The sequence below is a fragment of the Saccopteryx bilineata genome, chromosome 12 (assembly GCF_036850765.1).
Source record: "Saccopteryx bilineata isolate mSacBil1 chromosome 12, mSacBil1_pri_phased_curated, whole genome shotgun sequence".
Classification (NCBI taxonomy): domain Eukaryota; kingdom Metazoa; phylum Chordata; class Mammalia; order Chiroptera; family Emballonuridae; genus Saccopteryx; species Saccopteryx bilineata.
Window position 1 is genome coordinate 5,367,670 of NC_089501.1, and position 23,127 is coordinate 5,390,796.

A 23,127-nucleotide genomic window follows, 5' to 3' on the forward strand; every position below is an offset into this window, starting at 1 on the left:
GGGAGGCAGTCAGACAGACTCCCGCATGCGCCCGACCGGGATCCACCCAGCATGCCCACCAGGGGGCGATGCTCCGCCCATCTGGGCCATTGCTCTGTTGCAACCAGAGCCACTCTAGTGCTTGAGGCAGAGGCCATGGAGCCATCCTCAGTGCCCGGGCCAACTTTGCTCCAGTGGAGCCTTGGCTACAGGAGGGGAAGAAAGAGACAGAGAGGAAGGAGAGGGGGAGGAGTGGAGAAGCAGATGGGTGCTTCTCCTGTGTGCCCTGGCCGGGAATTGAACCTGGGACTCCTGCACGCCAGGCCGACGCTCTACCACTGAGCAAACTGGCCAGGGCCAAAACAAATGTTTTAATACAGCACTACCAAAGGGTGGATGGGCCAAAGCAGTTCCCTGTTGGTCCCCCAACACTAATGGGCTCCAAACAAATCCTCTCTATTTACTTCACTTTGAAAAGTTTAAAAAGATGAAGACTTTTATCAGTATAACAAGAAGTCTGACCAGTAATCCTTGAGGCAGCAGTTAGGCCAGTTAATCAAATTAAAAACTAACAAGAATACCAGGGTCTGTTAGCCTGACCCCTCATTAGGTACTCAAAGTCTTTTTATACAAAGTAGGTAAGATGGTCAAGGAATAGAGAAATTTCCAAAAACTCCCTGATATGAGAATTCTATGAATTGTGGTATAAAAATCTATTGGTGAAGTAATATAGAACTATAAAAATTGATAAAACTATGGAAACAGATGTTTAAATGGGCTTTATGTAAAAAAGTTATGTCAATTTTACCTGTTTTATGGGAATGGCTATTATGTCTGGCTGGAATCAATTCCCTGGCCAGTATTGTAAAACCAAAACCTGTTGGTCAAGTCCTAATGGAGGGTACAGTTAGGAATGTAAGAGATGAAGGAATTAAGGTAAAAGTTCATAGGAAAATTGGTATACTGTATATTCAACATGTCTTATGCGAAGTGACTGCATCTCTTTTACCTGACTGTGTTATGAGCGTGGCCGTGGTGTCTGGAAACGTTTCCCCTGCCTAATATGGTAAAACAGACGCCATGTAAATCCACCTGTCAAGCAATATTAATTAGACATGCTAAAGAAGAAAAATACGGCAAAATCTTACTAAAGACAAGATAAAAATTTTATGCCCTAAGAACTTGACATGGTAACTATCAGGTTGGAAGCTCCAAAATATGGCCAGACAGAAATGTGGGTTAAACTCCATTTATGGCTAAGGTCCTACCAAACTGTTGCCAGCCCTAAAAGAAATTATAACCTTAGCTTACAATAGTAATTATGAGGAATGTTTCAATTAGAGTAGATCATTTAAAAGTGCACTTAAAAGCAAGGGCTTCCAAATCAAATAAATAGAATACCTATTTTAATAGGTATGCAGGAGCCACCACAGGCTTCTAACATTTTTAAATTTTCATTTAAAAATTTGTTGTCATTTCATTATATCTTTTTTGATTTCCCTTAACAATGGTTTGTAGTTTTCATTATATAGGTCCTTTACATTCTTTGTTATGTTTATTCCTAGGTATTTTATTTTTTGTTGCAACCATGAAGGGGATTATTTTTTTGAGCTTGTTTTCTGATGTTTCATTGTTGGGCATATAGGACTTTATAATGGACTTTTGTATATTAATTTTGTATCCTGCGACCTTACTGTATTGGTTTATTGTATCTAGTAGTCTTTTTGTGGCGTCTTTGGGGTTTTCAATGTATAGGATAATATCACCTGCAAAAAATGAAACCCTTCAATTCTTCTTTCCCAATATGAATGCCTTTTATTTCTTTCTCTTGTCTGATTGCTCTGGCTAGAACTTCTAGCACTACATTGAATAGGAGTGGGGAGAGTGGACAACCTTGTCTTGTTCCTGATTTTAGGGAAAAAATACTCAGTTTTATGCCATTTAATGATGTTAGCTGATGGTTTTTCATAAATGGCCTTGTTTTTCGATAGGAAGAATAAATACAGTCAAAATACTCCTTGTTCTTGGGTAGGAAGAATAAATATAGTCAAAATGACTATATTACCCAAAGTGATATACAAATTTAATTCAATTCCCATCAGAATTCCAATGTCATTTTTTAAAGAAATGGAACAAAAAATCATCAGGTTTATATGGAACTATAAAAACCCCGAATAGCCAAAGCAATCCTAAGGAAAAAGAACGAAGCTGGGGGCATTACAATACCTGACTTCAAATTATATTATAGAGCCATGATAATCAAAACAGCATGGTATTGGCAGAAAAACAGACACTCAGACCAATGAAACAGAATAGAAAGCCCAGAAAAAAACCCACATGTATATAGTCAAATAATTTTTGATAAAGGAGCCAACAACACACAATGGAGAAAAGAAAGCCCTTCAACAAATGGTGCTGGAAAAACTGGAAAGCCACATGCAAAAGAATGAAACTCGACTACAGTTTGTCCTCTTGTACAAAAATTAATTCAAAATGGATCAAAGACCTAAATATAAGACCTGAAACAATAAACTACATAGAAGAAAGCATAGGTACTAAACTCATGGACCTTTGTAACTCATGGTTACAGAGAGCACTTTATGAATTTGACCCCAAAGGCAAGGGAAGTAAAGGCAAAGATAAATGAATGGGACCACATCAGACTAAGAAGTTTTTGCACAGCAAAGAGAAACTGACAATAAAATAGCCAAATAAATGGGAGTTGATATTTTCAAACAACAGCACAGATAACAGCCTAATATCCAAAATATACAAAGAACTCATAAAACTCAACAACAAACAAGCAAACAATCCAATAAAAAATGGAAACAGGACATGAACAGACACTTCTCCCAGGAAGAAATACAAATGGCCAACAGATATATGAAAAGATGCTCATCTTCATTAGCTGTTAGAGAAATGCAAATCAAAACTACAGTGAGATACCACCTCACACCTGTTAGATTAGCTATTATCAACAACACAGGTAATAATAAGTGTTGGAAAGGCTGAGGAGAAAAAGGAACCCTCATCCACTGTTGGTGGGAATGTAAAGTAGTACAACCATTATGGAAGAAAGTATGGTGGTTCCTCAAAAAATTAAGAATAGAGAAGGTGATGGAGGACAATCTGACTTTGGGTGATGCAAAGTCAGATTGAATGACATAACTGAATGACAAGATAACCTGGACATGTTTTCTTTGAGTATATGTACCCTGATTTATTGATGTCACCCCATTAAAATTAATAAAAATTTATGTATAAAAAAAATTAAGAATAGAACTACCATATGACCCAGCAATCACTCTACTGGGTATATACCCCCAAAACTCAAACACGTACGTAAAGACACATGCAGCCCCATGTTCATTGCAGCATTGTTCACGGTGGCCAAGACATGGAAACAACCAAAAAGCCCTTCAATAGATGACTGGATAAAGAAGATATGGTACATACATACTATGGAATACTACTCAGCCATAAGAAATAATGATATAGGATCATTTACAACAACATGGATGGATCTTGATAACATTATAGAGTGAAATAAGTAAATCAGAAAAAATAAGAACTATATGATTCCATACATAGGTGGGACATAAAAATGAGACTCAGGGACATGGACAAGAGTTTGGTGGTTACAGAGGGGGGAAGGAAAGAGAGGGAGGGGGGAGGGGGAGGGGAGGGGCACAAAGAAAACCAGATAGAAGGTGACAGAAGACAATTTGACTTTGGGTGAGGGGTATGCAACACAATCAAATGTCAAAATAACCTGGAGATGTTTTCTCTAAACCTATGTACCCTGATTGATCAATGTATCCCATTAAAATTAATAAAAAAAATTTTGAGCCCCCCCAAAAGATTTGTTGTAAAAGATTTGCTTTAATAAGCAAAATAAAAAATTAAAGATATGAAGTACCTAAAATAAAGTACTGTAAGACATGTTACCCCTTACAAGTGACTGTCCTCAGATTTCTTTTACTCCTTGGTCTAAGGCCAAGGAGTAAATTCGAAAATTTCTTAAACCCAAAGAGGATCCTCAAAAGTTTTTATAAATAGATTATCTCCTGAGCCCAGTGAGGAAAATACAATTTCACACTGTCCCTTTCTTCCTTCCCAAATCCAGACCAAATAGCTATTGATCCTTTCTCCCAGGGATAACTTTTGCCTTTGTCCTAGGGCTGGGCTTGACTTTCTGCCTGCCTATGACATACAGACTGTCAGTTCTTTCTTCTGGCTATCAGAGGGAATGACTGGGAAGGTAATTACCTTTGTACCCTCTTGAGTCCATGTAATAGGCAGTCCTGCCAGAAATGGTTACTGTTTGACTCAACTGAAACATGACATTTGAAAGGATTGAATAACTAATATTAGAAATATAACTATGTACCCAGAGGGAAAGAAGCAAATCAGGAATGATGTAACTCATGATGTCACTTAAGTTACAACCCCATTCTTTGGGAATTGAGAGCAATTGTCCTTATCTTACAAATCTTTGCAAAACCAGAAATGCAACTCTAGAGGCAGTTTAAAGCCACTGACTTTTATCACCCCCAATTCCCAAGAATGAAAACAAAAAAAGGGAAAAAGTTAAAAGAAAATACCTTTGCCCAAAATCTAGCCTATAACCTCCATAAGATCTTTTCCACAAATTTTAATAAGAAAAATCTTTAGTTCATCTGAGTTGATAAAACTAAAAAAATTTAAAGCCAAGGAGGTCTCTATTTGCATCTGTCTGTATGTTCATGTATGTTGAGTAATGTTTTCTACCTCCAGATGGTATTGCTAGTTCATAAAAGAGCTGAACTTAATTGGCTTAAACAAGTAAGTGTTTATATAAAAATTCTCAAAATATAATAGAACTAATCTATATGCTTTTTAGGATCATGTAATCTGAGAATATTTGATATAAAAGTTGGTTTGATTTTGGTCAAAACTGATGTCTCTATTTTATTTTGAGAAAGAGAGAGAGAGAGAGGAAAGGAGAGAGAGGGTGAGAAGCATCAACTCGTAGTTGCTTTCACTTTAGTTGTGCATTTAGCTTCTCATAAGTGTCTTGACCAGGGCCATGCCAGTGTCCCCTTGCTCAAGTCAGCAGGACGTTGGGCTTTTCATGCCAGTGACCACTGGGCTCAAACTGGCGAGCTCTGGGATAGTCTGGATGATCTCCAGCTCAAGCCAGAGACCCCATGCTGACGAGCCTGCCTTTCAGAGCCAGCAACCTCGGGGTTTCAAGCCGCTGATCTCAGCATTTTGGGTCGATGCTTTATCTACTGCACCACCACTGGTCAAGCAAAACTGATGTCTTTAGAGATACCAGAATTTAACATGAAACTTTTATTTTATCTGGTTTATAAAAAAAAGTTCATGTTACCTCTGGTACAAAATATGTCAACAGGAAACACAGCTTGGGATAACTGACTCTGATGTCCCCTAGTTTCCATGGGTATCTAAACATAGTTTATAAAGACTGATATACTTAATAGATGTTAAGTAAAATAGGTGTTTAAGTAAAACTTTTTATCAATAATCGTATGTATTATAGTATGTGTACTTAGTTTCCCAAAATACTTTGGTAACTTGAAATCTTGGAGTTTTACTAAGTTAAATGATAAAAATTTATTGAATATCTAGATCATTTCCAAATAAAATACCAAAACATTAATTATTAAATAAGTCTATCTACTTTTGACTTCTTGTAACAGAAAAATTTAGAGATAAATTTGGGCCCTAGCCAGATAGCTCAATTGGTTAGAGCAACATCCCAAAGCACAGAGGTTGTCGGTTTGATCCCTGGTCAGGGCACGTACAGGAGCAGACTGATGTTCCTATCTCTTTCTCCCTCTCTCCATTCCTCTTACTCTAGGATCAATACAATAAACAGTAAAAAATAAATAAAGATAAATTTGGATCTGTTAATGAATATATGTTTCTAAACATTAGGAAATATATTGCCAGTGAAAGTTCCTATGTTTAGCCTGGCCTCCTGTGGTGCAGTGGATAGAGGCCTGACTTAGAACGCTGAGGTCGCCGGTTTGAAACCCTAGGCTTTCCTGGTCAAGGCACATATGACAAGCAATCAATGAACAACTAAAGTGAAGCAACTATGAGTTGATACTTCTTGCTCCAACCCCCTTCCCACCTCTCTGTAAAATCAATAAATAAAATCTTTGCCCTGGCCAGATAGCTCAGCTGGTACAGCATTGTCTCAATAGGCAAAAGTCGCTGGTTTGATTCCTAGTCAAGGCACATACAGAAACAGATATATGTTTCTGTCTCTCTCTTCCTTCTCTCTGAAATCAATAAATAAAAAATAGTTTTTGGCTCTGGCTGGTTGGCTCAGAGCATTAGCCTAGTGTGTGGAAGTCCCAGGTTCAATTCCTGGCCAGGGCACACAGGAGAAGTGCCCATCTGCTTCTCTACCCTTCCCCTCTCCTTTCTCTCTATCTCTCTCTTCCCCTCCTGCAGCCAAGGCTCCATTGGAGCAAAGTTGGCCCGGGCACTGAGAACGGCTCCATGGCCTCAGCCTCAGGCACTAGAACGGCTTTGATTGCAGTGGAGCGCAAAGCCCCAGAGGGGCCTAGCATCACTCCTTGGTGGGCATGCTGGGTGGATTCCAGTCCAGTGCATGTGGGAGTCTGTCTGTCTGCCTCCCCCCCACTTCTCACTTCAGAAAAATACCAATAAAACAAACAAACAAAAAACAAAACTATGTTTCTAAAGGTTATGAAATACAGTCATAAATTTGCCAATCTAAGGAATGCTACTTGCTTACTTTTTAGTTGTCAATAAAAATTAAGGATTCAAATGGTTAAGAATTCTTTTTATAAATTTTGTTTTTCATTTATAGTTTACATTCAATTATTATTTGGTATTACTTTCAGAAGAACAGCCTAGTAGTTTGAGAATCATATACAAAGGGTTAAGAATTCTAATTAATAATCAGAAAGGAAGGAATTTTTACTTTCAATAAAAGAAGGAATAAGGTACAGAAGGGCATTTGTGTGTGTGTGTGACAGAGAGAGGAACAGATATGGACAGACAGACAGGAAGGGAGAGAGATGAGAAGCATCAATTCTTCATTGCAGCACCTTAGTTGTTCATTGATTGTTTTCTCATATGTGCCTTGATGGGGGCTGGGGGGACTACAACAGACTGAGTGCCCCCTTGCTCAAGCCAGTGACCTTGGGCTCAAGCTGGTGAGCCTTGCTCAAACCAGATAAGCCTGCGCTTAAGCCAAGGACCTTGGGGTTTCAAACCTGGGTTCTCCACATCCCAGTCTGATGCTCTATTCACTGCGCCACCGCCTGGTCAGGCCAGAAATGCATTTTTGAAGAAATTAAAAGAAAACGGTTGTCCTAAAGTATGTTGTGAATTTCTAAATGAGAAGAGACAAACTAAATTGGGCAAGGAAAGGTGTAAAGATTTTTGAAAAGGAATTTTATTTCATTGATTTTTTTTTTAAGAGAGAGAAAGGAAGGGGGAGAGGAAGAGAAACATCAATTTGTTGTTCCACTTATTTATGCATTCACTGGTTAATTCTTGTGTGTACCCTGACCAGGGATCTAACCCACAATATTGGCTTATCGGGACAATGCTCTAACCAACTGAGCTACCTGGCCACGGTGTGAAAAATAATTTTAAAAAAGAAAATTTTCTATATGGTTAAGCTGAATAAGATCAGAATCAATTTAAGTAAGCAAATAAGTTTTAATATCGAAAGTAAACTAATGCAAAATTAAGAGTTTGTCACACTTTCTCATTTTCTCTCTCTGTCTGTTAAAAAGAAAAAAGTACCATTGGTCAGCTCCTGATAAGATACTGTGAAAAGTATTCTAAGAAAGCAGATTCCGTGTTTTATCAAAATAATTGTTTTACGTCCTTAATCAAGTCCTTGATTACTTAAGAAAACGGAATCTTCCTAATAGTAAAAGGTACCTTCTGTATATGATATGCCCTAGCTGACTTTCATTTAAAGGCAGAGGCAACAAAATCTATGAAGACTGTGGCACATGTGGATGAAGTCCATTCTGCTTCTGCAAAAATGACCCTTCAGTTCTGAACTTTGGCCTTGGCAATAGCCTATTCCTAAATCAGAGAAACTAAGATGGGTTAACAATAGCTATAAATTAAACAAATAGTCGGGGCTATGGGTAACCCAGGAAAGCTGCTTGGTTCTTCTGAGCTCCCTGGCAAACCCTGTTTTTCAGTTTTGTATTCCTTCATCCACCACAGTACATTTAAGCTGACACTTAGTCTGGGGTCAATACATTGTTGTATGTTTTCCAGATGGGTCGAAGCCTTCCCTTTCTACAGGCTGATACTCTCACAGTGGCAAAGAAACTGTGTTTCCTACTTGGGGGAACACCTTACATATTCTCCAGTGATCAAGGTACCCACTTCACTGAACAAATTATTTGAGCTGTGACAAAGGCGTGGCAACCTTTTTGGAATCATCGATGACCCAACTGCCCATAATCATCGGGCAAAGGTGAGAGAACGTATACAAAAACTTGATTCAAGCAGAACAAGTTTTAATTACATAGGACTAATTAAACTGAGGAGGAGGATTTTAATTTTTATGACATTTTGTTTGAACTATAGCTTTTTTTTTTTTTTTTTTGTATTTTTTTCTGAAGTTGGAAATGGGGAGGCAGTCAGACAGACTCCCCCATGCGCCCGACCGGGATTCACCTGACATGCCCACCAGGGGGCGATTCTCTGCCCATCTGGGGCGTTGCTCTGCTGCAACCAGAGCCATTCTAGCACCTGAGGCAGAGGCCATAGAGCCATCCTCAGCGCCCAGGCCAACTTTGCTCCAATGGAGCCTTGGCTGCGGGAGGGGAAGAGAGAGACAGAGAGGAAGGAGAGGGGGAGGGGTGGAGAAGCAGATGGGTGCTTCTCCTGTGTGCCCTGGCCATGAATCGAACCTGGGACTACTGAACGCCAGGCCGACGCTCTACCACTGAGCCAACCAGCCAGGGCATATAGCTAATTTTTAAAATCTTTTGTTTTCCAGATATAAGCAAACTTGTTTCTCTTAAACTATCTATGACTTACAATAATTTGTTAAATTATACCTCTGTGAGCAGAACTGAAACATTTATTTTTGCCTCCCTATTTCAGAAGCTCTCAGTAGTTTTATTTTCATGTCATTACTGTTATTTGCATAGGTTCAATAAGAACCTCTTCTCCTTGTAACAGGATACAACTGGAAACATTGGTTATATTCCTGAGGCTTTGACTAAAATGTCGTATTTGAGAGAGAAATGCATAAATTAAGACATGACTAGACAGCTTGAGACATTAAGATTGACTAATGGAAGCCAATAAAACCCTTGAAAATACTGTACAGGTTTAGTACCTTGCTTACAGGGTTCTCAGCAGCCTTACAAGGTGAGCAAAGAAGGTCACTTCCTGGCAGGTTCAGGAACCTCAAGATACTTTGGGGACTTCCATAAGAGGAACTCACCCAAATCTAAACAGAGAGGTATTGTAGGCAATAATGGATATAATCTATCCAACAATGTATATAATCTATCCAATTATAGGCAACATTAGATTTAGGTCAGTTCTTACCTTGGCTTTTCTGGCCCCTAGAGGCCCTTTAAAGTTCAATTTGAAAATTCTTTATGAAAAATTCCAACAAAGTAGATTTGAAAGAGCCTTTGGGTTAATTACCATTTTTGCTACTCGTATGTAAATAACTGGTCAATTTTACTTACACTATACTTATTTTACAAACAAATTAGTCTTAAATTGGCTATCATTGGTAAAAATGGGAGTGATTTTTGCGAGAAGATTACGTTTCAGTAATATGCCTTTGTGGATATTAAATTCTAGTGCTGTTCACTGCCATTTGAGGTTTTGTTCCTACCTATAAATTGGACTGGATCCTAAATTCTAGTTTTGTTTAATATCTGGCTATGCCTTTCCAAACTAACATTTCCAATACTTTCTCCCACTTTTCTGACTTGGAATCATTGAGAACAAAACTGCCTTTCCCCAACACTCACGTGAACTGAACTGGGACAACTTGACATAAACTTCAGAGAAACCATCACAATAGCTCACATATGGACAATCTCAGTGATTGTTACAGAAAGATCACCGGACACACTCAAACTGCAGACCAGGAAAATCCATCCAATTGTGATTGCCTGCTTCTACTCCATCTGAAGATGCATCAAACATCTAGATTTCAGACACCTAGAAATCTCCCAGGATTATAGTATGCTTCAGTCATTAACTGCTATTTTTGTTTTTATGGACATGCCTCATTGAATACATGACTGCTTGCACCACAGGCCTAATTTTTGGAGCCCATGTGCATCATCACTCCTGAAATAAGATAACAACTGTTTAACTGAGCTGACCTGTTTTTAAGACCGAGGCAGGTTTAATGAGATATGGAACAATCTATCAACTCAACATCTGGAATGTGAAACTTCTGAGAAAGGGTCAAAGGTAGGACTGAAGGGGTTCAGAACGGGCCTCCCAAGAATGTGCCACTTTGGCATGTTAATTGTTTTGGGATGAAGGCAAGCGAGACCCTGTAGACTCATGAAAAACTTATCCCTCCCCTTAAAGAATTTAAATTTGGGGTCTTGCCCATAAAGGGCTATTACCACAGATAACTTTTTATTACCTATCTATAGGGCAGGACAAAATTCTAATTACTGAACATCTGTTCTTACTAACATCCTGTGAATGACCTTCCGCCTCTCTGAAGCCCCAAGGCACCTTTCCTCATTCATTGGCTCAGGATGCCAGGTAGCTCATTCTAACTTGTCTCTGATTCACTCAGGGCTGTGGGGTCTGTGTCTCTCATGTACATGGGGTTCCAGTATATACGTATGTAATTAAATTGGGTTATTTTCCCTTGTTAACCTTTCTCATGTCTATTGGATTAGACTAGCTGAAAGAATCTAGAAACACAGAGGCAAGGTAGACAGAGTGCTGAGTGCATGCTGCTCTGTAATGGCAAAGAAGCCATGCTACCATTTTAAAAGGCTGTGTTGTGTTTCACTGTACAGCCTGTCCAAAATTTACCAAACTACTCCCTTACTGATGGACGCCAAGTTAGTGTCTAAGCTTGTGCCATTATAAACAATCCTACTTTAGGTGAATATCCTTGTGCAAACATCTTTTCACAATTGGGCAGTTTACGTTTGATACACATTGCCAAAGATATTTCAGAAAAGTTCCCAAATTATATATCCACCTAAAGAACATAAAAGTTTCCCATTTCCTCACATATTTGCCAACTTAATGGGATTAAAAAAGTGTACATTTCTTTTTCTTTGATGATTAATGCAGTTAACATTTTATATGTTGGTTGGTCACGTCTATGTCTTCTTCTGTGACATGCCTTTCATGTCTCCTGCCCAGTTTTGCAGTGATTTTTTTTCCCCCCAGATAAAACTCTTAAATACATCTCCTCTTTTCACTCCCTTGACCCAAAGGCATTTATCTTTCTTCACCAAAGAGCCTGCTAACTGGGTCAACCCCAGGATCCTCCCTCTCTGTCCGTCCTCTGGGGCTGCCTGAGTTCTTTCTTTCTTTTTAAAAATAAAGCTAATTTTTAAAAAATATTTTATTTATTGATTTTTAGAGAAAGAGAGAGAGAGAAAGGGGAGGAGCAGGAAGCATCAACTCCCATATGTGCCTTGACCGGGCAAGCCCAGGGTTTCGAACCAGCGACCTCAGTGTTCCAGGTTGACGCTTTATCCCACTGCGCCACCAGAGGTCAGGCCTGAGTTCTTTCTAATGTGCAAATCAAAATATGCCTCTTCTCTGCCCAGAGATCTCCCCGAACCCACCTCATTCCCTGCCCTTGTCAGCAATCTCACTCCAGCTGTTCACAGAATTCCTCACTGCAGCCTTTGGACACCGGTTTCTCACATCCTCAAGCTCCACGCACCCTGTTCTCATCTGGAAATACCTCTTTCTACTTCTCCTGTCCATCCAGCACTAACTCTGGCTTCAAGATTCAGCTCTTTCTTCTAAGATGCTGCCCCAGAACTTCCCAGGGAAAGGAAATCATTTCTGCCAGTGTCTGCCACTGTGTCCTCACCTCTGCAGGGCTGCATCATGCTGAGACTCTTACTAGATTGCACGCAGATTCTGTAACAGTATGCTACAGATCTTACTAAGACGGGGACGGGCAACATTAATAGACAGTCTGGGCATACATGACTGAAGAGATCTGTGAAGCTTCAAGACCATTTCAACAAAATGAGGCTGTAGATAAAAGCTATGACTTAATTAACTGGATGATGTGTTACTAGGCAGGGAATCTACATGTGAGAGCCCATCAGGTAGAACCAGTGTTTATCTGAAGTCAAGCAAGGGAGAGGGAGAATGGAGGGTTGTTACTGTATTATGGGGTGTGAGGTCACTCACCAGACTGCTCCATGGCCTGTGCCAATTCCCTGAACTTTACCTCCGCTTACCAAGTAATCTTATGATCACTAACTTGGTCTTTGGATAAGGGGCACAATTGTAAGGAAGGTGGCACTAGAAACTTATAGTCTCTTTTTAAAGTTAATACATTCACTGGTTTATCAGACCCGTGATTGGCTTGGTTTAGCTCAGTCCCTGACCAGATCCAGGTAGAGAGATAAGATCTAAGTATAAAAGCCCAAGCTGTGGTGACCTCACAGGCACTGCCTATTTGCCTGAAGCCTTACTCCATTTCTTTCTTTAAAAAAATTTTTTTTATTAAGTGAGAGGTGGGGAGGCAGAGAGACAGACTCCTGCATGTGTCCCCACCAGAATCCACCTGGCAAGCCCCCCACTGGGGCATGCTCTGCCTGTCTGGGGCTGCTGCTCCGTTGCTCAGCAACAGAGCAATTTTAGTGCCTGAGGCGAGAACAGGGTGCCATCCTCAATGTCCGGGGCCAACTTGCTCAAACCTTTGGAGCCATGGCTGTGGGAGGAGTAGAGAAAGCGAGGAAAAGGGGAATGGGAAAGGTGGAGAAGCAGATGGTCACTTCTCCTGTGTGCCCTGACCAGGAATTGAACCCGGGACTTCCACATGCCGGGCCAATGCTCTACCACTGAGCCAACTGGCCAGGGCTTGCCTCCATTTCAGAACACATCCATCTCCCTCAATGAAGATGCTCTCTTAAAAAAAGAGCATTTCTTTTCTTTTTTTTGAGAGAGCGTGTGAGAGAGAGACAGGAAGGAAAACAGAGGGTGAGAAATATCAACTGAGTTACTTTTCCTTTAGTTGTACATTTAGCTTCTCGTACCTGCCTTGACCAGGGCCATGCCAGTGTCCCTTTGTTTGAGCCACTGACCTTGGGCTTTTCATGCCAGTGACCTTTGGGGTCAAGCTGGCAAGCTTTGGGATCTTATAGACAATGCCCTGCTCAAGCCAGCAACCCCATGCTGATGAGCCTGAGCTCAGAGCCAAGCAACCTCAGGGTTTCGAACTGGTGACCTCAATATTCCAGGTCGATCCTTTACTATACCACCACCAGTCAGGCAGAGCACTTCTTACTTATCTGACTTCTTGGGTCTGGCACAGGACACCTAACTCACAGTTTTGTACTTGAAAAGCTAAAAGATGATACTCTCAGTTTTCATTTGCTCCCCCGCACTGTTGCCATCGGCGCTTCCTGCCCTGGCTGTCTAGCATAACCTGCCAGCTAAGGTCTGTTCACACCACTAGCTGCAGAAGTTAGCACCAACTCTGCCAGGTGGCCTCTCCCTACACTTTCCAGTCTGTCTAGGGAGCAGGGAAGTAGCATGGCAACTCTTGCCAATGACAGTATGCATATTTTCTGTGCTAGAGGCAGGTGGTTATAATCCCTATTCTTCAATAGCCCAGTTTTCTGATGGGTTTGATTTCTTATTTGTAAGTCATAACAATCCACTTTACAGAGCTTTATGACTCCCTTTTTTACCCATCATACATCTTCCACTTCCCTCTTCTGCTTCTCTTCAAAGTATAGGGTGAAGAGTTTACTAGGATTACAGAGAAAGGACTTCTGTTCCTTTTTATCACCATTTCTAGACAGTGTCTCATAAAGACCAGAAACTTTATTAACCCTTACACTCAGAAGATAAAACCAAGCTGAAATGTCTCATCTCTGGCACTCCACTCCTCAACATAACCATGGTGCCTCAGCTCTTCTCTACCTCCTCCCTCTCCTGAGGTCTTCTCTTCACAGCTTCACGTTATTTACTGGCAGATGTGGAAGCATGTTCATTTACATCTGTTAGCATGTCTCCCCTGAACTCCAAGCTCAAAATACATATTCAGCTGCCTCCTCCACAGCTGCACTTGGATATCAAATGGACATCTCAGAGCTCACATGTCCAAATCTAACTCTTGATCTGCTTTTCCCGCAGTCTTCCCCATTTTTCACCCTTCCCTTTTCTTCTGCCTCTCCTTCCCCTCACACCTCACATCCCATCAGGAGCAAATCACACTGACTCTTCCTTCAAAATACATCCAACATTGGCCCACTTGTCACCACTTCCAACGCGGCCACACTCCGCCAAACCTTATTACTGCAAGAGCCTCCTATGGGTCTCTCTACCCTTCCAATGGGTGCCTCCACCCTGCCTCACTGCACGCCCACATTAAAAGTATTAAGTCACATCATGTCAATCCTCTTGTTAAAGTAATCTCACTCAGAATTAAATCTAAAGCCTTTACTGTGGCCTTGAAAGTTCTTAGGCCTGAATGCACTCTAGAATCACCTGAATTGGCATTTCTAAATGCCAATTCCAATTCCTCAGGTCAATTCAATCAGGATCTCTTATTCCTTTTTAAAGCTTCTCGGGTGACTGAAGCACACTGGCTGAGAACCCCTGCCTTGCATGGACTCCAGTTGCCCCTAATGGCACCTTCCCCATTCCTCCCCATTCTCACCATTCTGGCTCTCTCTGCCTCAGCCACTCCTGCTGACTGGTATTCTCCAGCATGTCAGAAACTCTCTTGTCTCAGGGTTTGTACCTGCCATTCCCTCTGCCTAGGAAACTCTTCTCCTGGATAGCAGCAATGGTTTCTTCGCTCCTACAGTCAGATCTCCACCACAGATGTCACCTCATCGGTGAGGCCTTCCCAGACAAGACCCCACATAAAAGGTCAGCTCCCCTTCCTGCACCCTGTCCCTTACCCTGCTCTTCATGACACTGACCCTCACCTAACATGTCACACAATTGTTCTCAGTCTCCCCTGTTCAAATGTTAGCCCTTCAAGAGCAGGGACTCTGTCCACCTCATTCACTGCTATATCTTCAGGACCTAGAACAGTACCTGGTACTCAGTAACTATTCAGTAAATATGTATTAAGTGGATGAATTAAATTTCAGAGAACTTGCATGACTTGTGGTGGCACAGTGGATGGGGCATCCACCTGGAAGACTGAGGTCGCCAATTTGAAGCCGCAGGCTCGCCTTGTTAAGAAACATACAAGAAGCAACTACAAACTGATGCTTCCCACTCCCCCCTCCCCAACCACCTTTCTCTCTCTCCCCTCTCTATAAAAATAAATAGCCTAACCAAGTGGTGGCGCAGTGGATAGAGCCATCAGTCTGGGATGCTGAGGATCCGGGTTCAAAACCCTGAGGTCTCTGGCTTGAGCACAGGCTTATCCAGCTTGAGTGTGGGGTCGCTGGCTTGAGCGTGGGATCATAGATATGACCCCATGGTCACTGGCCTGAGCCCAGAGGTCACTGGTTTGAAGCCCAAGGTCGCTGGCTTGAGCAGAAGGTTGCTGGCTTGAGCAAGGGGTCACTGGCTCTGCTATAGCCTCCTGGTCAAGGCACACATGAGAAAGCAATCAATGAACAACTAAGGTGCCATAACTATGAGTTGATGCTTCTCATTTCTCTCCATTCCTGTCTGTCCCTTTCTCTCTCACAAAAAAAAGGAAAAAATATCAATAAATATAAAATCTTAAAAAAATAAAATAATTTCAGAGAACTTATATTAATGATAATGACTGTAGAAAAATTATATAGAAACCCATTTTCACTAAACTCATACCCTATAAGTATTTTTTAAAAAGCAAATTACTTTAAGAAAGACATTTTTTAAAACATTCAAGCAACATAAACCAATCTGATATATAATTTTAGTAGACAATTTAACACAACCTTAAATAATTAACCTACTTACAATACTTTTCTTAGAAATTTAACAAGTTTATTTTTAAATACTCCTACCCAAAGACCTAAAAGGTCCACATTTTTACTCTTCTGATCTTAAATGAAAGAATCTGACTTGCCCTATTTGATCCCGATTCCTCTTTATTCCTGAACCTGGTTTTTCTGGAGGTAACAATGTTTAAGTTATAAGTACTGGTTTTAGGAGAGAAAGTGGAAAATAAATCCTCTGCCTGTTACCTTGGTATGTTTAATTTTGCTCCCATTTCTAAAAAAATTACCTTTATAATCTTTTTTTTTTTTTTTTTTGTATTTTTCTGAAGCTGGAAACGGGGAGAGACAGTCAGACAGACTCCCACATGTGCCCGACTGGGATCCACCTGGCACGCCCACCAGGGGCGATGCTCTGCCCCTCCGGGGCGTCACTCTGCCGTGACCAGAGGCACTCTAGCGCCTGGGGCAGAGGCCAAGGAGCCATCCCCAGCGCCTGGGCCATCCCCGCTCCAATGGAGCCTTGGCTGCGGGAGGGGAAGAGAGAGACAGAGAGGAAGGGGGGGGGTGGAGAAGCAAATGGGCACTTCTCCTATGTGCCCTGGCCGGGAATCGAACCCGGGTCCCCCGCACGCCAGGCCGACACTCTACCGCTGAGCCAACTGGCCAGGGCCTACCTTTATAATCTTAAATGCTGAAGTAAATTAAGAGTAAAACATGGAACGAGACTCAGGCTTTTACTATTCTGTAGCATCAGATAAATTTTCCTAGATCAAAGTGCTCAGTAATATGATTTGCTAATCTACAGAGATGTGATTTCTCCACTTGGCTGACAGCACTCTCCTTGGGCTTATACAATTATAAAATTCCCACCCAATTTACAATAAACAATCTGAGTAGGACTCTACGGATTTCATTCTTCACCTTCTGAAAACAGAGTAATTAGAAAGGAGGATGGGATGGGGTTTTACCTGTGTGTGTTCTTAGGTGTTTCTTTAGCTGAGACACGTCCATGAATTTGCGATGACAGTGGTTACATTCCGGTAATGAGTGGCCTTGTCGCAACAATAAAAAAAGTGTCAGTGCGTCTTTCCGCCATCTTGATGGTGGCCTGCCGGGAACAGGACTTCTATAACGACAAATGTGTCTAGAAGGCCGAGGTCCAAGGCCATTTTTGTTGGCTATAAGTGGGGTGTCCAGAACCAAAAGGGACATACAGCTCTTCTTAAAACTGAAGGTGTTTATGCCCAAGATGAAACTGAATTCTATCCAGACCAAGAGATGTGCTTATGTATACAAAGCAAAGAACAACACAGTGACACCTGGTGGCAAACTGAAAACCAGAGTCACCTGGGGAAAGGAATTTGCGCCCCCGGGAACAGTGGACAGTTCCTAACAATTGTGAAGCAACCTTTCTGCCAAGACCATTGGACACGGAATCTGTGTAATGCTGTACCCCTCACTCATGGATTTATGGAAAAGTAAATAAATAAAAGTAGATTTGTTCTCTTGAAAAACAAAGTGTTAGTGCATATATGCTCTCCCTGCATTTCTTCAGTGATTTGTGTTAAAGCACTTCCCTGAAAAAGAATCACTTTAAATATGGTACTTTAATAAGATCACCATAATTTTTTAATTAATTTGGAAACAGTTAATGTTTTCCTATGCATCTCAATTTACTGCTTCCTAAGAAAGCTGGGAGCCTTCCAATCTCCCTAAATATCATTTTTTTTCCCTTGAAGCACTGGTATGACAATGGCCAATTAATTTCAGATGATACTCCCACTCCCCATTCATTTCTTATTAGTTGTCAGGAAAGAAAAAAGGCCAGTGGGTGGAGCTAGGCTGGAGAAAGCCTGGACTGACAGCTATGGGGTGGTGACATCTCTCTATAGGTACCATCAATCCACCAGCATCTCATAGTCAAGTGGCACTTTTAAAAAATACCAGTGCTCTAGGTTTCCATGTGTGGCACCAAAATTGTGGTATAAAAATTAAATACAAATCACAGGTACTTTAGAATAACACAAGAACATCTCATTTAGATTGCTTTTTAAGATTTTTTTCCTAAATACTCATAAAATAATCTACAACATAAATGAAGTGTTTCAGAAATAATTTGTATTTGCATTTCTCCCCTACCAATCCAAATTTTTCTCTCACTTTACTGTACCTGTATGAACTCGGTAATGGCTCTTTAGCTGTCTTTTCTGGCTGAAATATTTTCCACACTGATCACAGGTAAAAGACTTCTGTCCTGCCAAATAAAAAACAAAACACTAAAACATGACAAAAACTATAAAGAACCAAGATGATCACTAAAATGGCAAATATCACAATGGACCCAGGTCCCATTTTCTACAAATGATATAAGTCTGTGCATAAGTATATAAGGCTATAAGGAGTGGTGGAGACTGGGGTAAAACTGGAGAATTCTAGTTTCCCATAAAGGTATCCAAAGTAAAAGAATTCTAAGTTCTAGTGGCTAAACAAAACATGTTTGCACACTGAACTCCCAGCAGCCAGTTTATAATAAGCCCTAGTTTAAGGCTCGATGCTGTGCAGAACTCTAAATGACACTCTGACAGGTGCATAATTCTGTCTTTCAATGACACCATGTGGGAAATGACACCAGGTTGAGAAGAGACTATTTAGATCACGGTAATGCCCACCCCAGGAATGGGAACGGGGCGGTAGTTGGCCCACTGGTACAAGCCCGGCTACCTGAGTGCAGGCTCATGTGCTCCAGCAGCGAGTGCTTGGTGGTGAGAGCCTTGCTGCACACGGTGCAGGTGTACGGCCGCTCGCCCGTGTGGATCCGGGTGTGGACCTGCAGGGAGTGCTTCTGGGTAAAGCCTTTTCCACACTCATTACATTTGAAAGGTCGCTCCCCTGGAATAAGAGCCCCAGAAAATTGGTATAAGTAAGAATCTGCACATCTTTCTGTTTACTCCCAAATCAAAATGACAATAAAGGGTTTCTCTTAAAAGGCACCTATCCAAAGGCCAATGAACAGGAGGAACAATACCAGCAGTAAAATTCTGCAAGCTGCAACAGATGAATCTAATGCCAGCGTGAGAAATGCTGAGATACAACCTAATTTTTTTTTTTTATTTTTTTTTTGGTGGCAGAGACAGAGTCAGAGAGAGAAACAGATAGGGACAGACAGACAGGAAGGGAGAGAGATGAGAAACATCAATTCTTTGTTGCGGCTCCTTAGTTGTTCATTGATTGATTTTTCATAGGTGCCTTGACCAGGGGCCTTCAGCAGACCGAGTGACCCCTTGCTCAAGCCAGTAACCTTGGGCTCAAGCTGGTGAGCCTTGCTCAAACCAAATGAGCCCATGCTCAAGCTGGCGACCTCGGGGTCTTGAACCTGGGTCCTCCACATCCCAGTCCAACGCTTTATCCACTGCGCCATTGCCTGGTTAGGCACAACCTAATTTTTAAGACAGCCTCCATAAGACTCAGAAATTGGTGGCAGCTTTTACCTCTGAACATAGTGGTAAGGAGGACAAATGACAGATGTTCCGAAGGTAGCTGGACAGCTCAGATCCAGTCTCATACCTCCCAGAGTCAGGAGACTTGCCCTCTCCCCAAGAGAAGATGGGGAAACTGTTTTCTACAGAGGGTAAAACAAAGGTTCTCTGGGCTAGAAGTCTCCCGGTACAGTGGCACGGGAGGACCACAGGGAGAGCAGGTCAAAATTTGTGTTTGGGATGATTAGACTGCCCCAGTCCTCTTCTCCCTCCTGTCCTAGACACCACAGTGTGGAGCCTAAAGCACCCTGGTGGGAGAGTGGAGAATCCTGCTTGGAATGTGACGAGCCCAAGGTAAGAGCAACAGCAAGGAAGGGGGGTCCAGCCATGCCACCTCCAGCGAGGCCACTGTCTACAGGCCCCCTCCATACCTACAGAGTGGCCACTAGCTTTTAGGAAACCATTATCACAAGATTATGATTTTCTAAAAGATCATCAATTAAGGTAGGCCTCTAGTACTATAGCTGAAACAGATGCCAAAACAAGAAGAAAAAAGGCAACTGCCCAAGGTGAAGAAAATGTATAATAACAATGTTATTACTAACATATTCACAGACATAAGATTACTACATTGTAAAACTAACAACAAAAAAGGATTCTAATAAAATTAAAAAAAATTTAAAGTAAAAAGAGTAACTAGAAGTGAAAAAATGAGAGTAGAAATAGAAAAACGGTAGGGCTGAAACAATAAGTGGAAATCTCCCAGGTGGGAAACAGAAAAGAAAAGATAGGAAGTTAGAGGACGGGTCCAGGAGGTTCAACAACCAAATAATAGGAGTTCTAGAAAGAGAGCAGAAAAAACTAAAATCATCTACGAAATAGTTTCAGGAAACTCTCTGGACCTGAAAGATAAGAGTTTCCAGAAAGACCCAGTGGAAAATGGAAAGCGACTCAATGGAAACTTGCAGAGTACTGGGGCAAAAGGAAAAGTCCTTTGTACTAGTTTCCTTAAAAAATCTTATAGAACTATTTAACTCTTTAAACTATGCCGTATTATAGTTCACCAAATATTTCCCAAGTTTACTTTATTTGAAAAACCAGAATTCAGGGCTTTCCCATATCCTAAAACCACTAAGGCTCCAGACCATTAAATTAGAAGCTCTGGGGGTAGTGTTAGAAGTTCCCTAGGTGATTCTAAGGGGCAGCCAGTTCAGGATCACATGCTACACGTGGCTGGGTCAGATGACAGCAAGCTGCTGGACAAGAGAAGACTTATGTAAGCACCAGTACCTACATATAAACTTACAAGTAATTTGAGGACTATTTAAATAGTAACTACAATCAAACCCAAAGCAGAGTGAGTTAGGGTCTCTATAAGACAGGGTCAAAAAAAGGAAAGGATTTCTGGCTAGAGCTGAACTGTCCAATATGGTAGCCATTTAAAGGCCTGATCAGGTGGTGGTGCAGAGGATAGAGCTTCCGCATGGGATGCAGAGGACCCAGGTTCAAAACTTCAAAGTTGTCAGCTTGAGTGTGGGCTCATCAGTTTGAGTGCAAGCCGGCTTGAATATGGGGTCACAGACATAACCCCTTGGTTGCTGGCTTGAGCCCAAAGGGTCGCTGGCTTGAGCAAGGGGTCACTCACTCTGCTGGAGCACCTCCCCTGCCCCATGTCAAGGCACATATGAGAAAACAATCAATGAATAACTAAGGTGTCGCAATGAAGAATTGATGCTTCTCATCTTTCTCCCTTACTGTCTGTCTGTCCCTCTCTGTCTCTGTCTCTCTTGGTAAAAAAACAAAAAATAAATAAAATAAAAAATTTAGTTCCTTAGTCACACTTGCCACATGCCAAGTGCTCAAAATCCTCGTGTGGCTAGTGGCCATCATATTGGACAGCATTATATCTGATGATGGTATTTCTACCATCACAGAAGGGTCTCATGGTCAGTACTGGGATAGAGGGACCAAAAGGAAGACACTTAAGAGCTAGATTACAGCTAGACAGCTAAATGAGAAAGCGGTCCACACTGACAAAAAGCATAGCTATGATTAAGATGAGGAATGTTCAAGTGTCAGAAAGCAGAATAAATTTGTCTAGAGCTCAATACCTACGCATTATAGCCTTGAACCAACAACTACAAATAAGAGTGTTTCTGGAATAAGGCTACGTGGGTTCAAATCCCAGCTCTGTCACCAAATGGATGACCAGGGCAAGATATTTAAGCTTTCTAGGACTTGGGCTCTTCATCTGTATAATGAGGATAATATAATCTATTTCACAAAACTGCTGTGAGAACTAAGTGCAATAACATGTATAAAGGCATGACCTAGAAGATGCACAACAAATGGAAAATAATACTATCATCACTATTTGAAAATACATTCAAATAAACAGTGAAAATGTAATTACCTGTGTGGCTCCTCTGGTGGATTGCTAAAAAGTGTTTGTACTTGAAGACTTTGCCGCAGTCTTTACAACGGGCCTCAGGGCCAATGGGACGCTTTCTCCTTCCACAGCCCCTCCTGGCTGAACCTTGGTCATCTTCATCCCCAACAAGTTTGTAATCTTTCAGTTTGATGGATCTCTGAATCCTCCGCTTGCTATACCGAGTCTGGTGGTCCTGCCCATCCTGGGTCTTAGCATCACAGTTCTCACCTTTTGCAGCAGGCGTTCCCTCCACTCTATCTGGATCACAAGCAGACTCAGGTTCTTCCATTTCTGTTGCTGCAATGTGCTCATGCAGTATGCCACTGTCTCCCTCTTCAACCACAAAGTTTTGTCTGTTTTGAACAGAACTGTTTACTCTCAGTTGTATTTCTTCCTCAGCAGCCAGTTCTGATTTCCCTTCCTGCAAACTGTTGACTTTTCTTGGTCTTCCCCGTTTCCGCTTTGGAGGGTCATTTCTATTAGAAATAACCACTGAAGCACCAGCTGTGTTCAAAGTTGCTGGCTTTGGGGAGCTATGGTTATTTTGAAAATCTGTGTATGCCTTTACCAGGTCATAGACTTTTAGTAACTGAGCAGTAGCCAGGATTTGTTCTGTACTTTTCTCATTGGCCTGGAGACAACCTGTGTAGATAAACTCCAAAAGGATACCAAATGTGTCAGCTACCATGCCTTCCAGCATATAAATGGACTGGGGGATCTCCCCCTCTTCAGCAAACATCATAGAGAAGTATTCGCTACTGGCAGCCAGTAAGGCTTTGTGGGCCCGGAAATGCACATTCTCCACGATTAAAGTAATGTCACAGAGAAAACCTTTCTTCCTTTGGTCCTCCAAACTGGCCAAGACAGTGTCACTGTGAGTGTCAGAGTGTACAACAAGCTGCCCAGAAGGTTTTGATGAAGTTTCTGCCATTTTCTTTAGAAGCCAGCATTAATTAAGCCTGAAATAAAGAAAATAATATTTAAAAAGGAGTAAGCTTAATATTAGACCAAATAAACTTACTGTTCACATCACATTGTTAAACCACTTACCACTTTTTTTTTTTTGTATTTTTCTGAAGCTGGAAACAGGGAGAGACAGTCAGACAGACTCCCGCATGCACCC

General features: G+C 41.4%; 1 protein-coding gene across 4 annotated transcripts in view; it reads right to left on the minus strand.

Annotated features, from left to right (window-relative positions):
- The window catches only part of ZBTB24 (zinc finger and BTB domain containing 24), a 32,786-nt gene that overhangs the window by 8,560 nt on the left and 1,099 nt on the right, over positions 1-23,127 (minus strand). For 2 of the 4 annotated variants that reach the window (XM_066247851.1, XM_066247852.1), the window contains exons 2-5: positions 21,987-22,963; positions 18,819-18,986; positions 18,268-18,351; positions 17,066-17,149 (exon numbers count right to left, since the gene is read on the minus strand). In XM_066247851.1, the coding sequence (XP_066103948.1) occupies positions 17,066-17,149; positions 18,268-18,351; positions 18,819-18,986; positions 21,987-22,935 (1,285 nt within the window). In that variant the 5' untranslated portion in view covers positions 22,936-22,963. Of the gene's footprint in view, positions 1-17,065; positions 17,206-18,267; positions 18,352-18,818; positions 18,987-21,986; positions 22,964-23,127 lie in introns of those variants that run through there. The other 2 variants (XR_010727648.1, XM_066247853.1) reach the window with 2 other exon arrangements.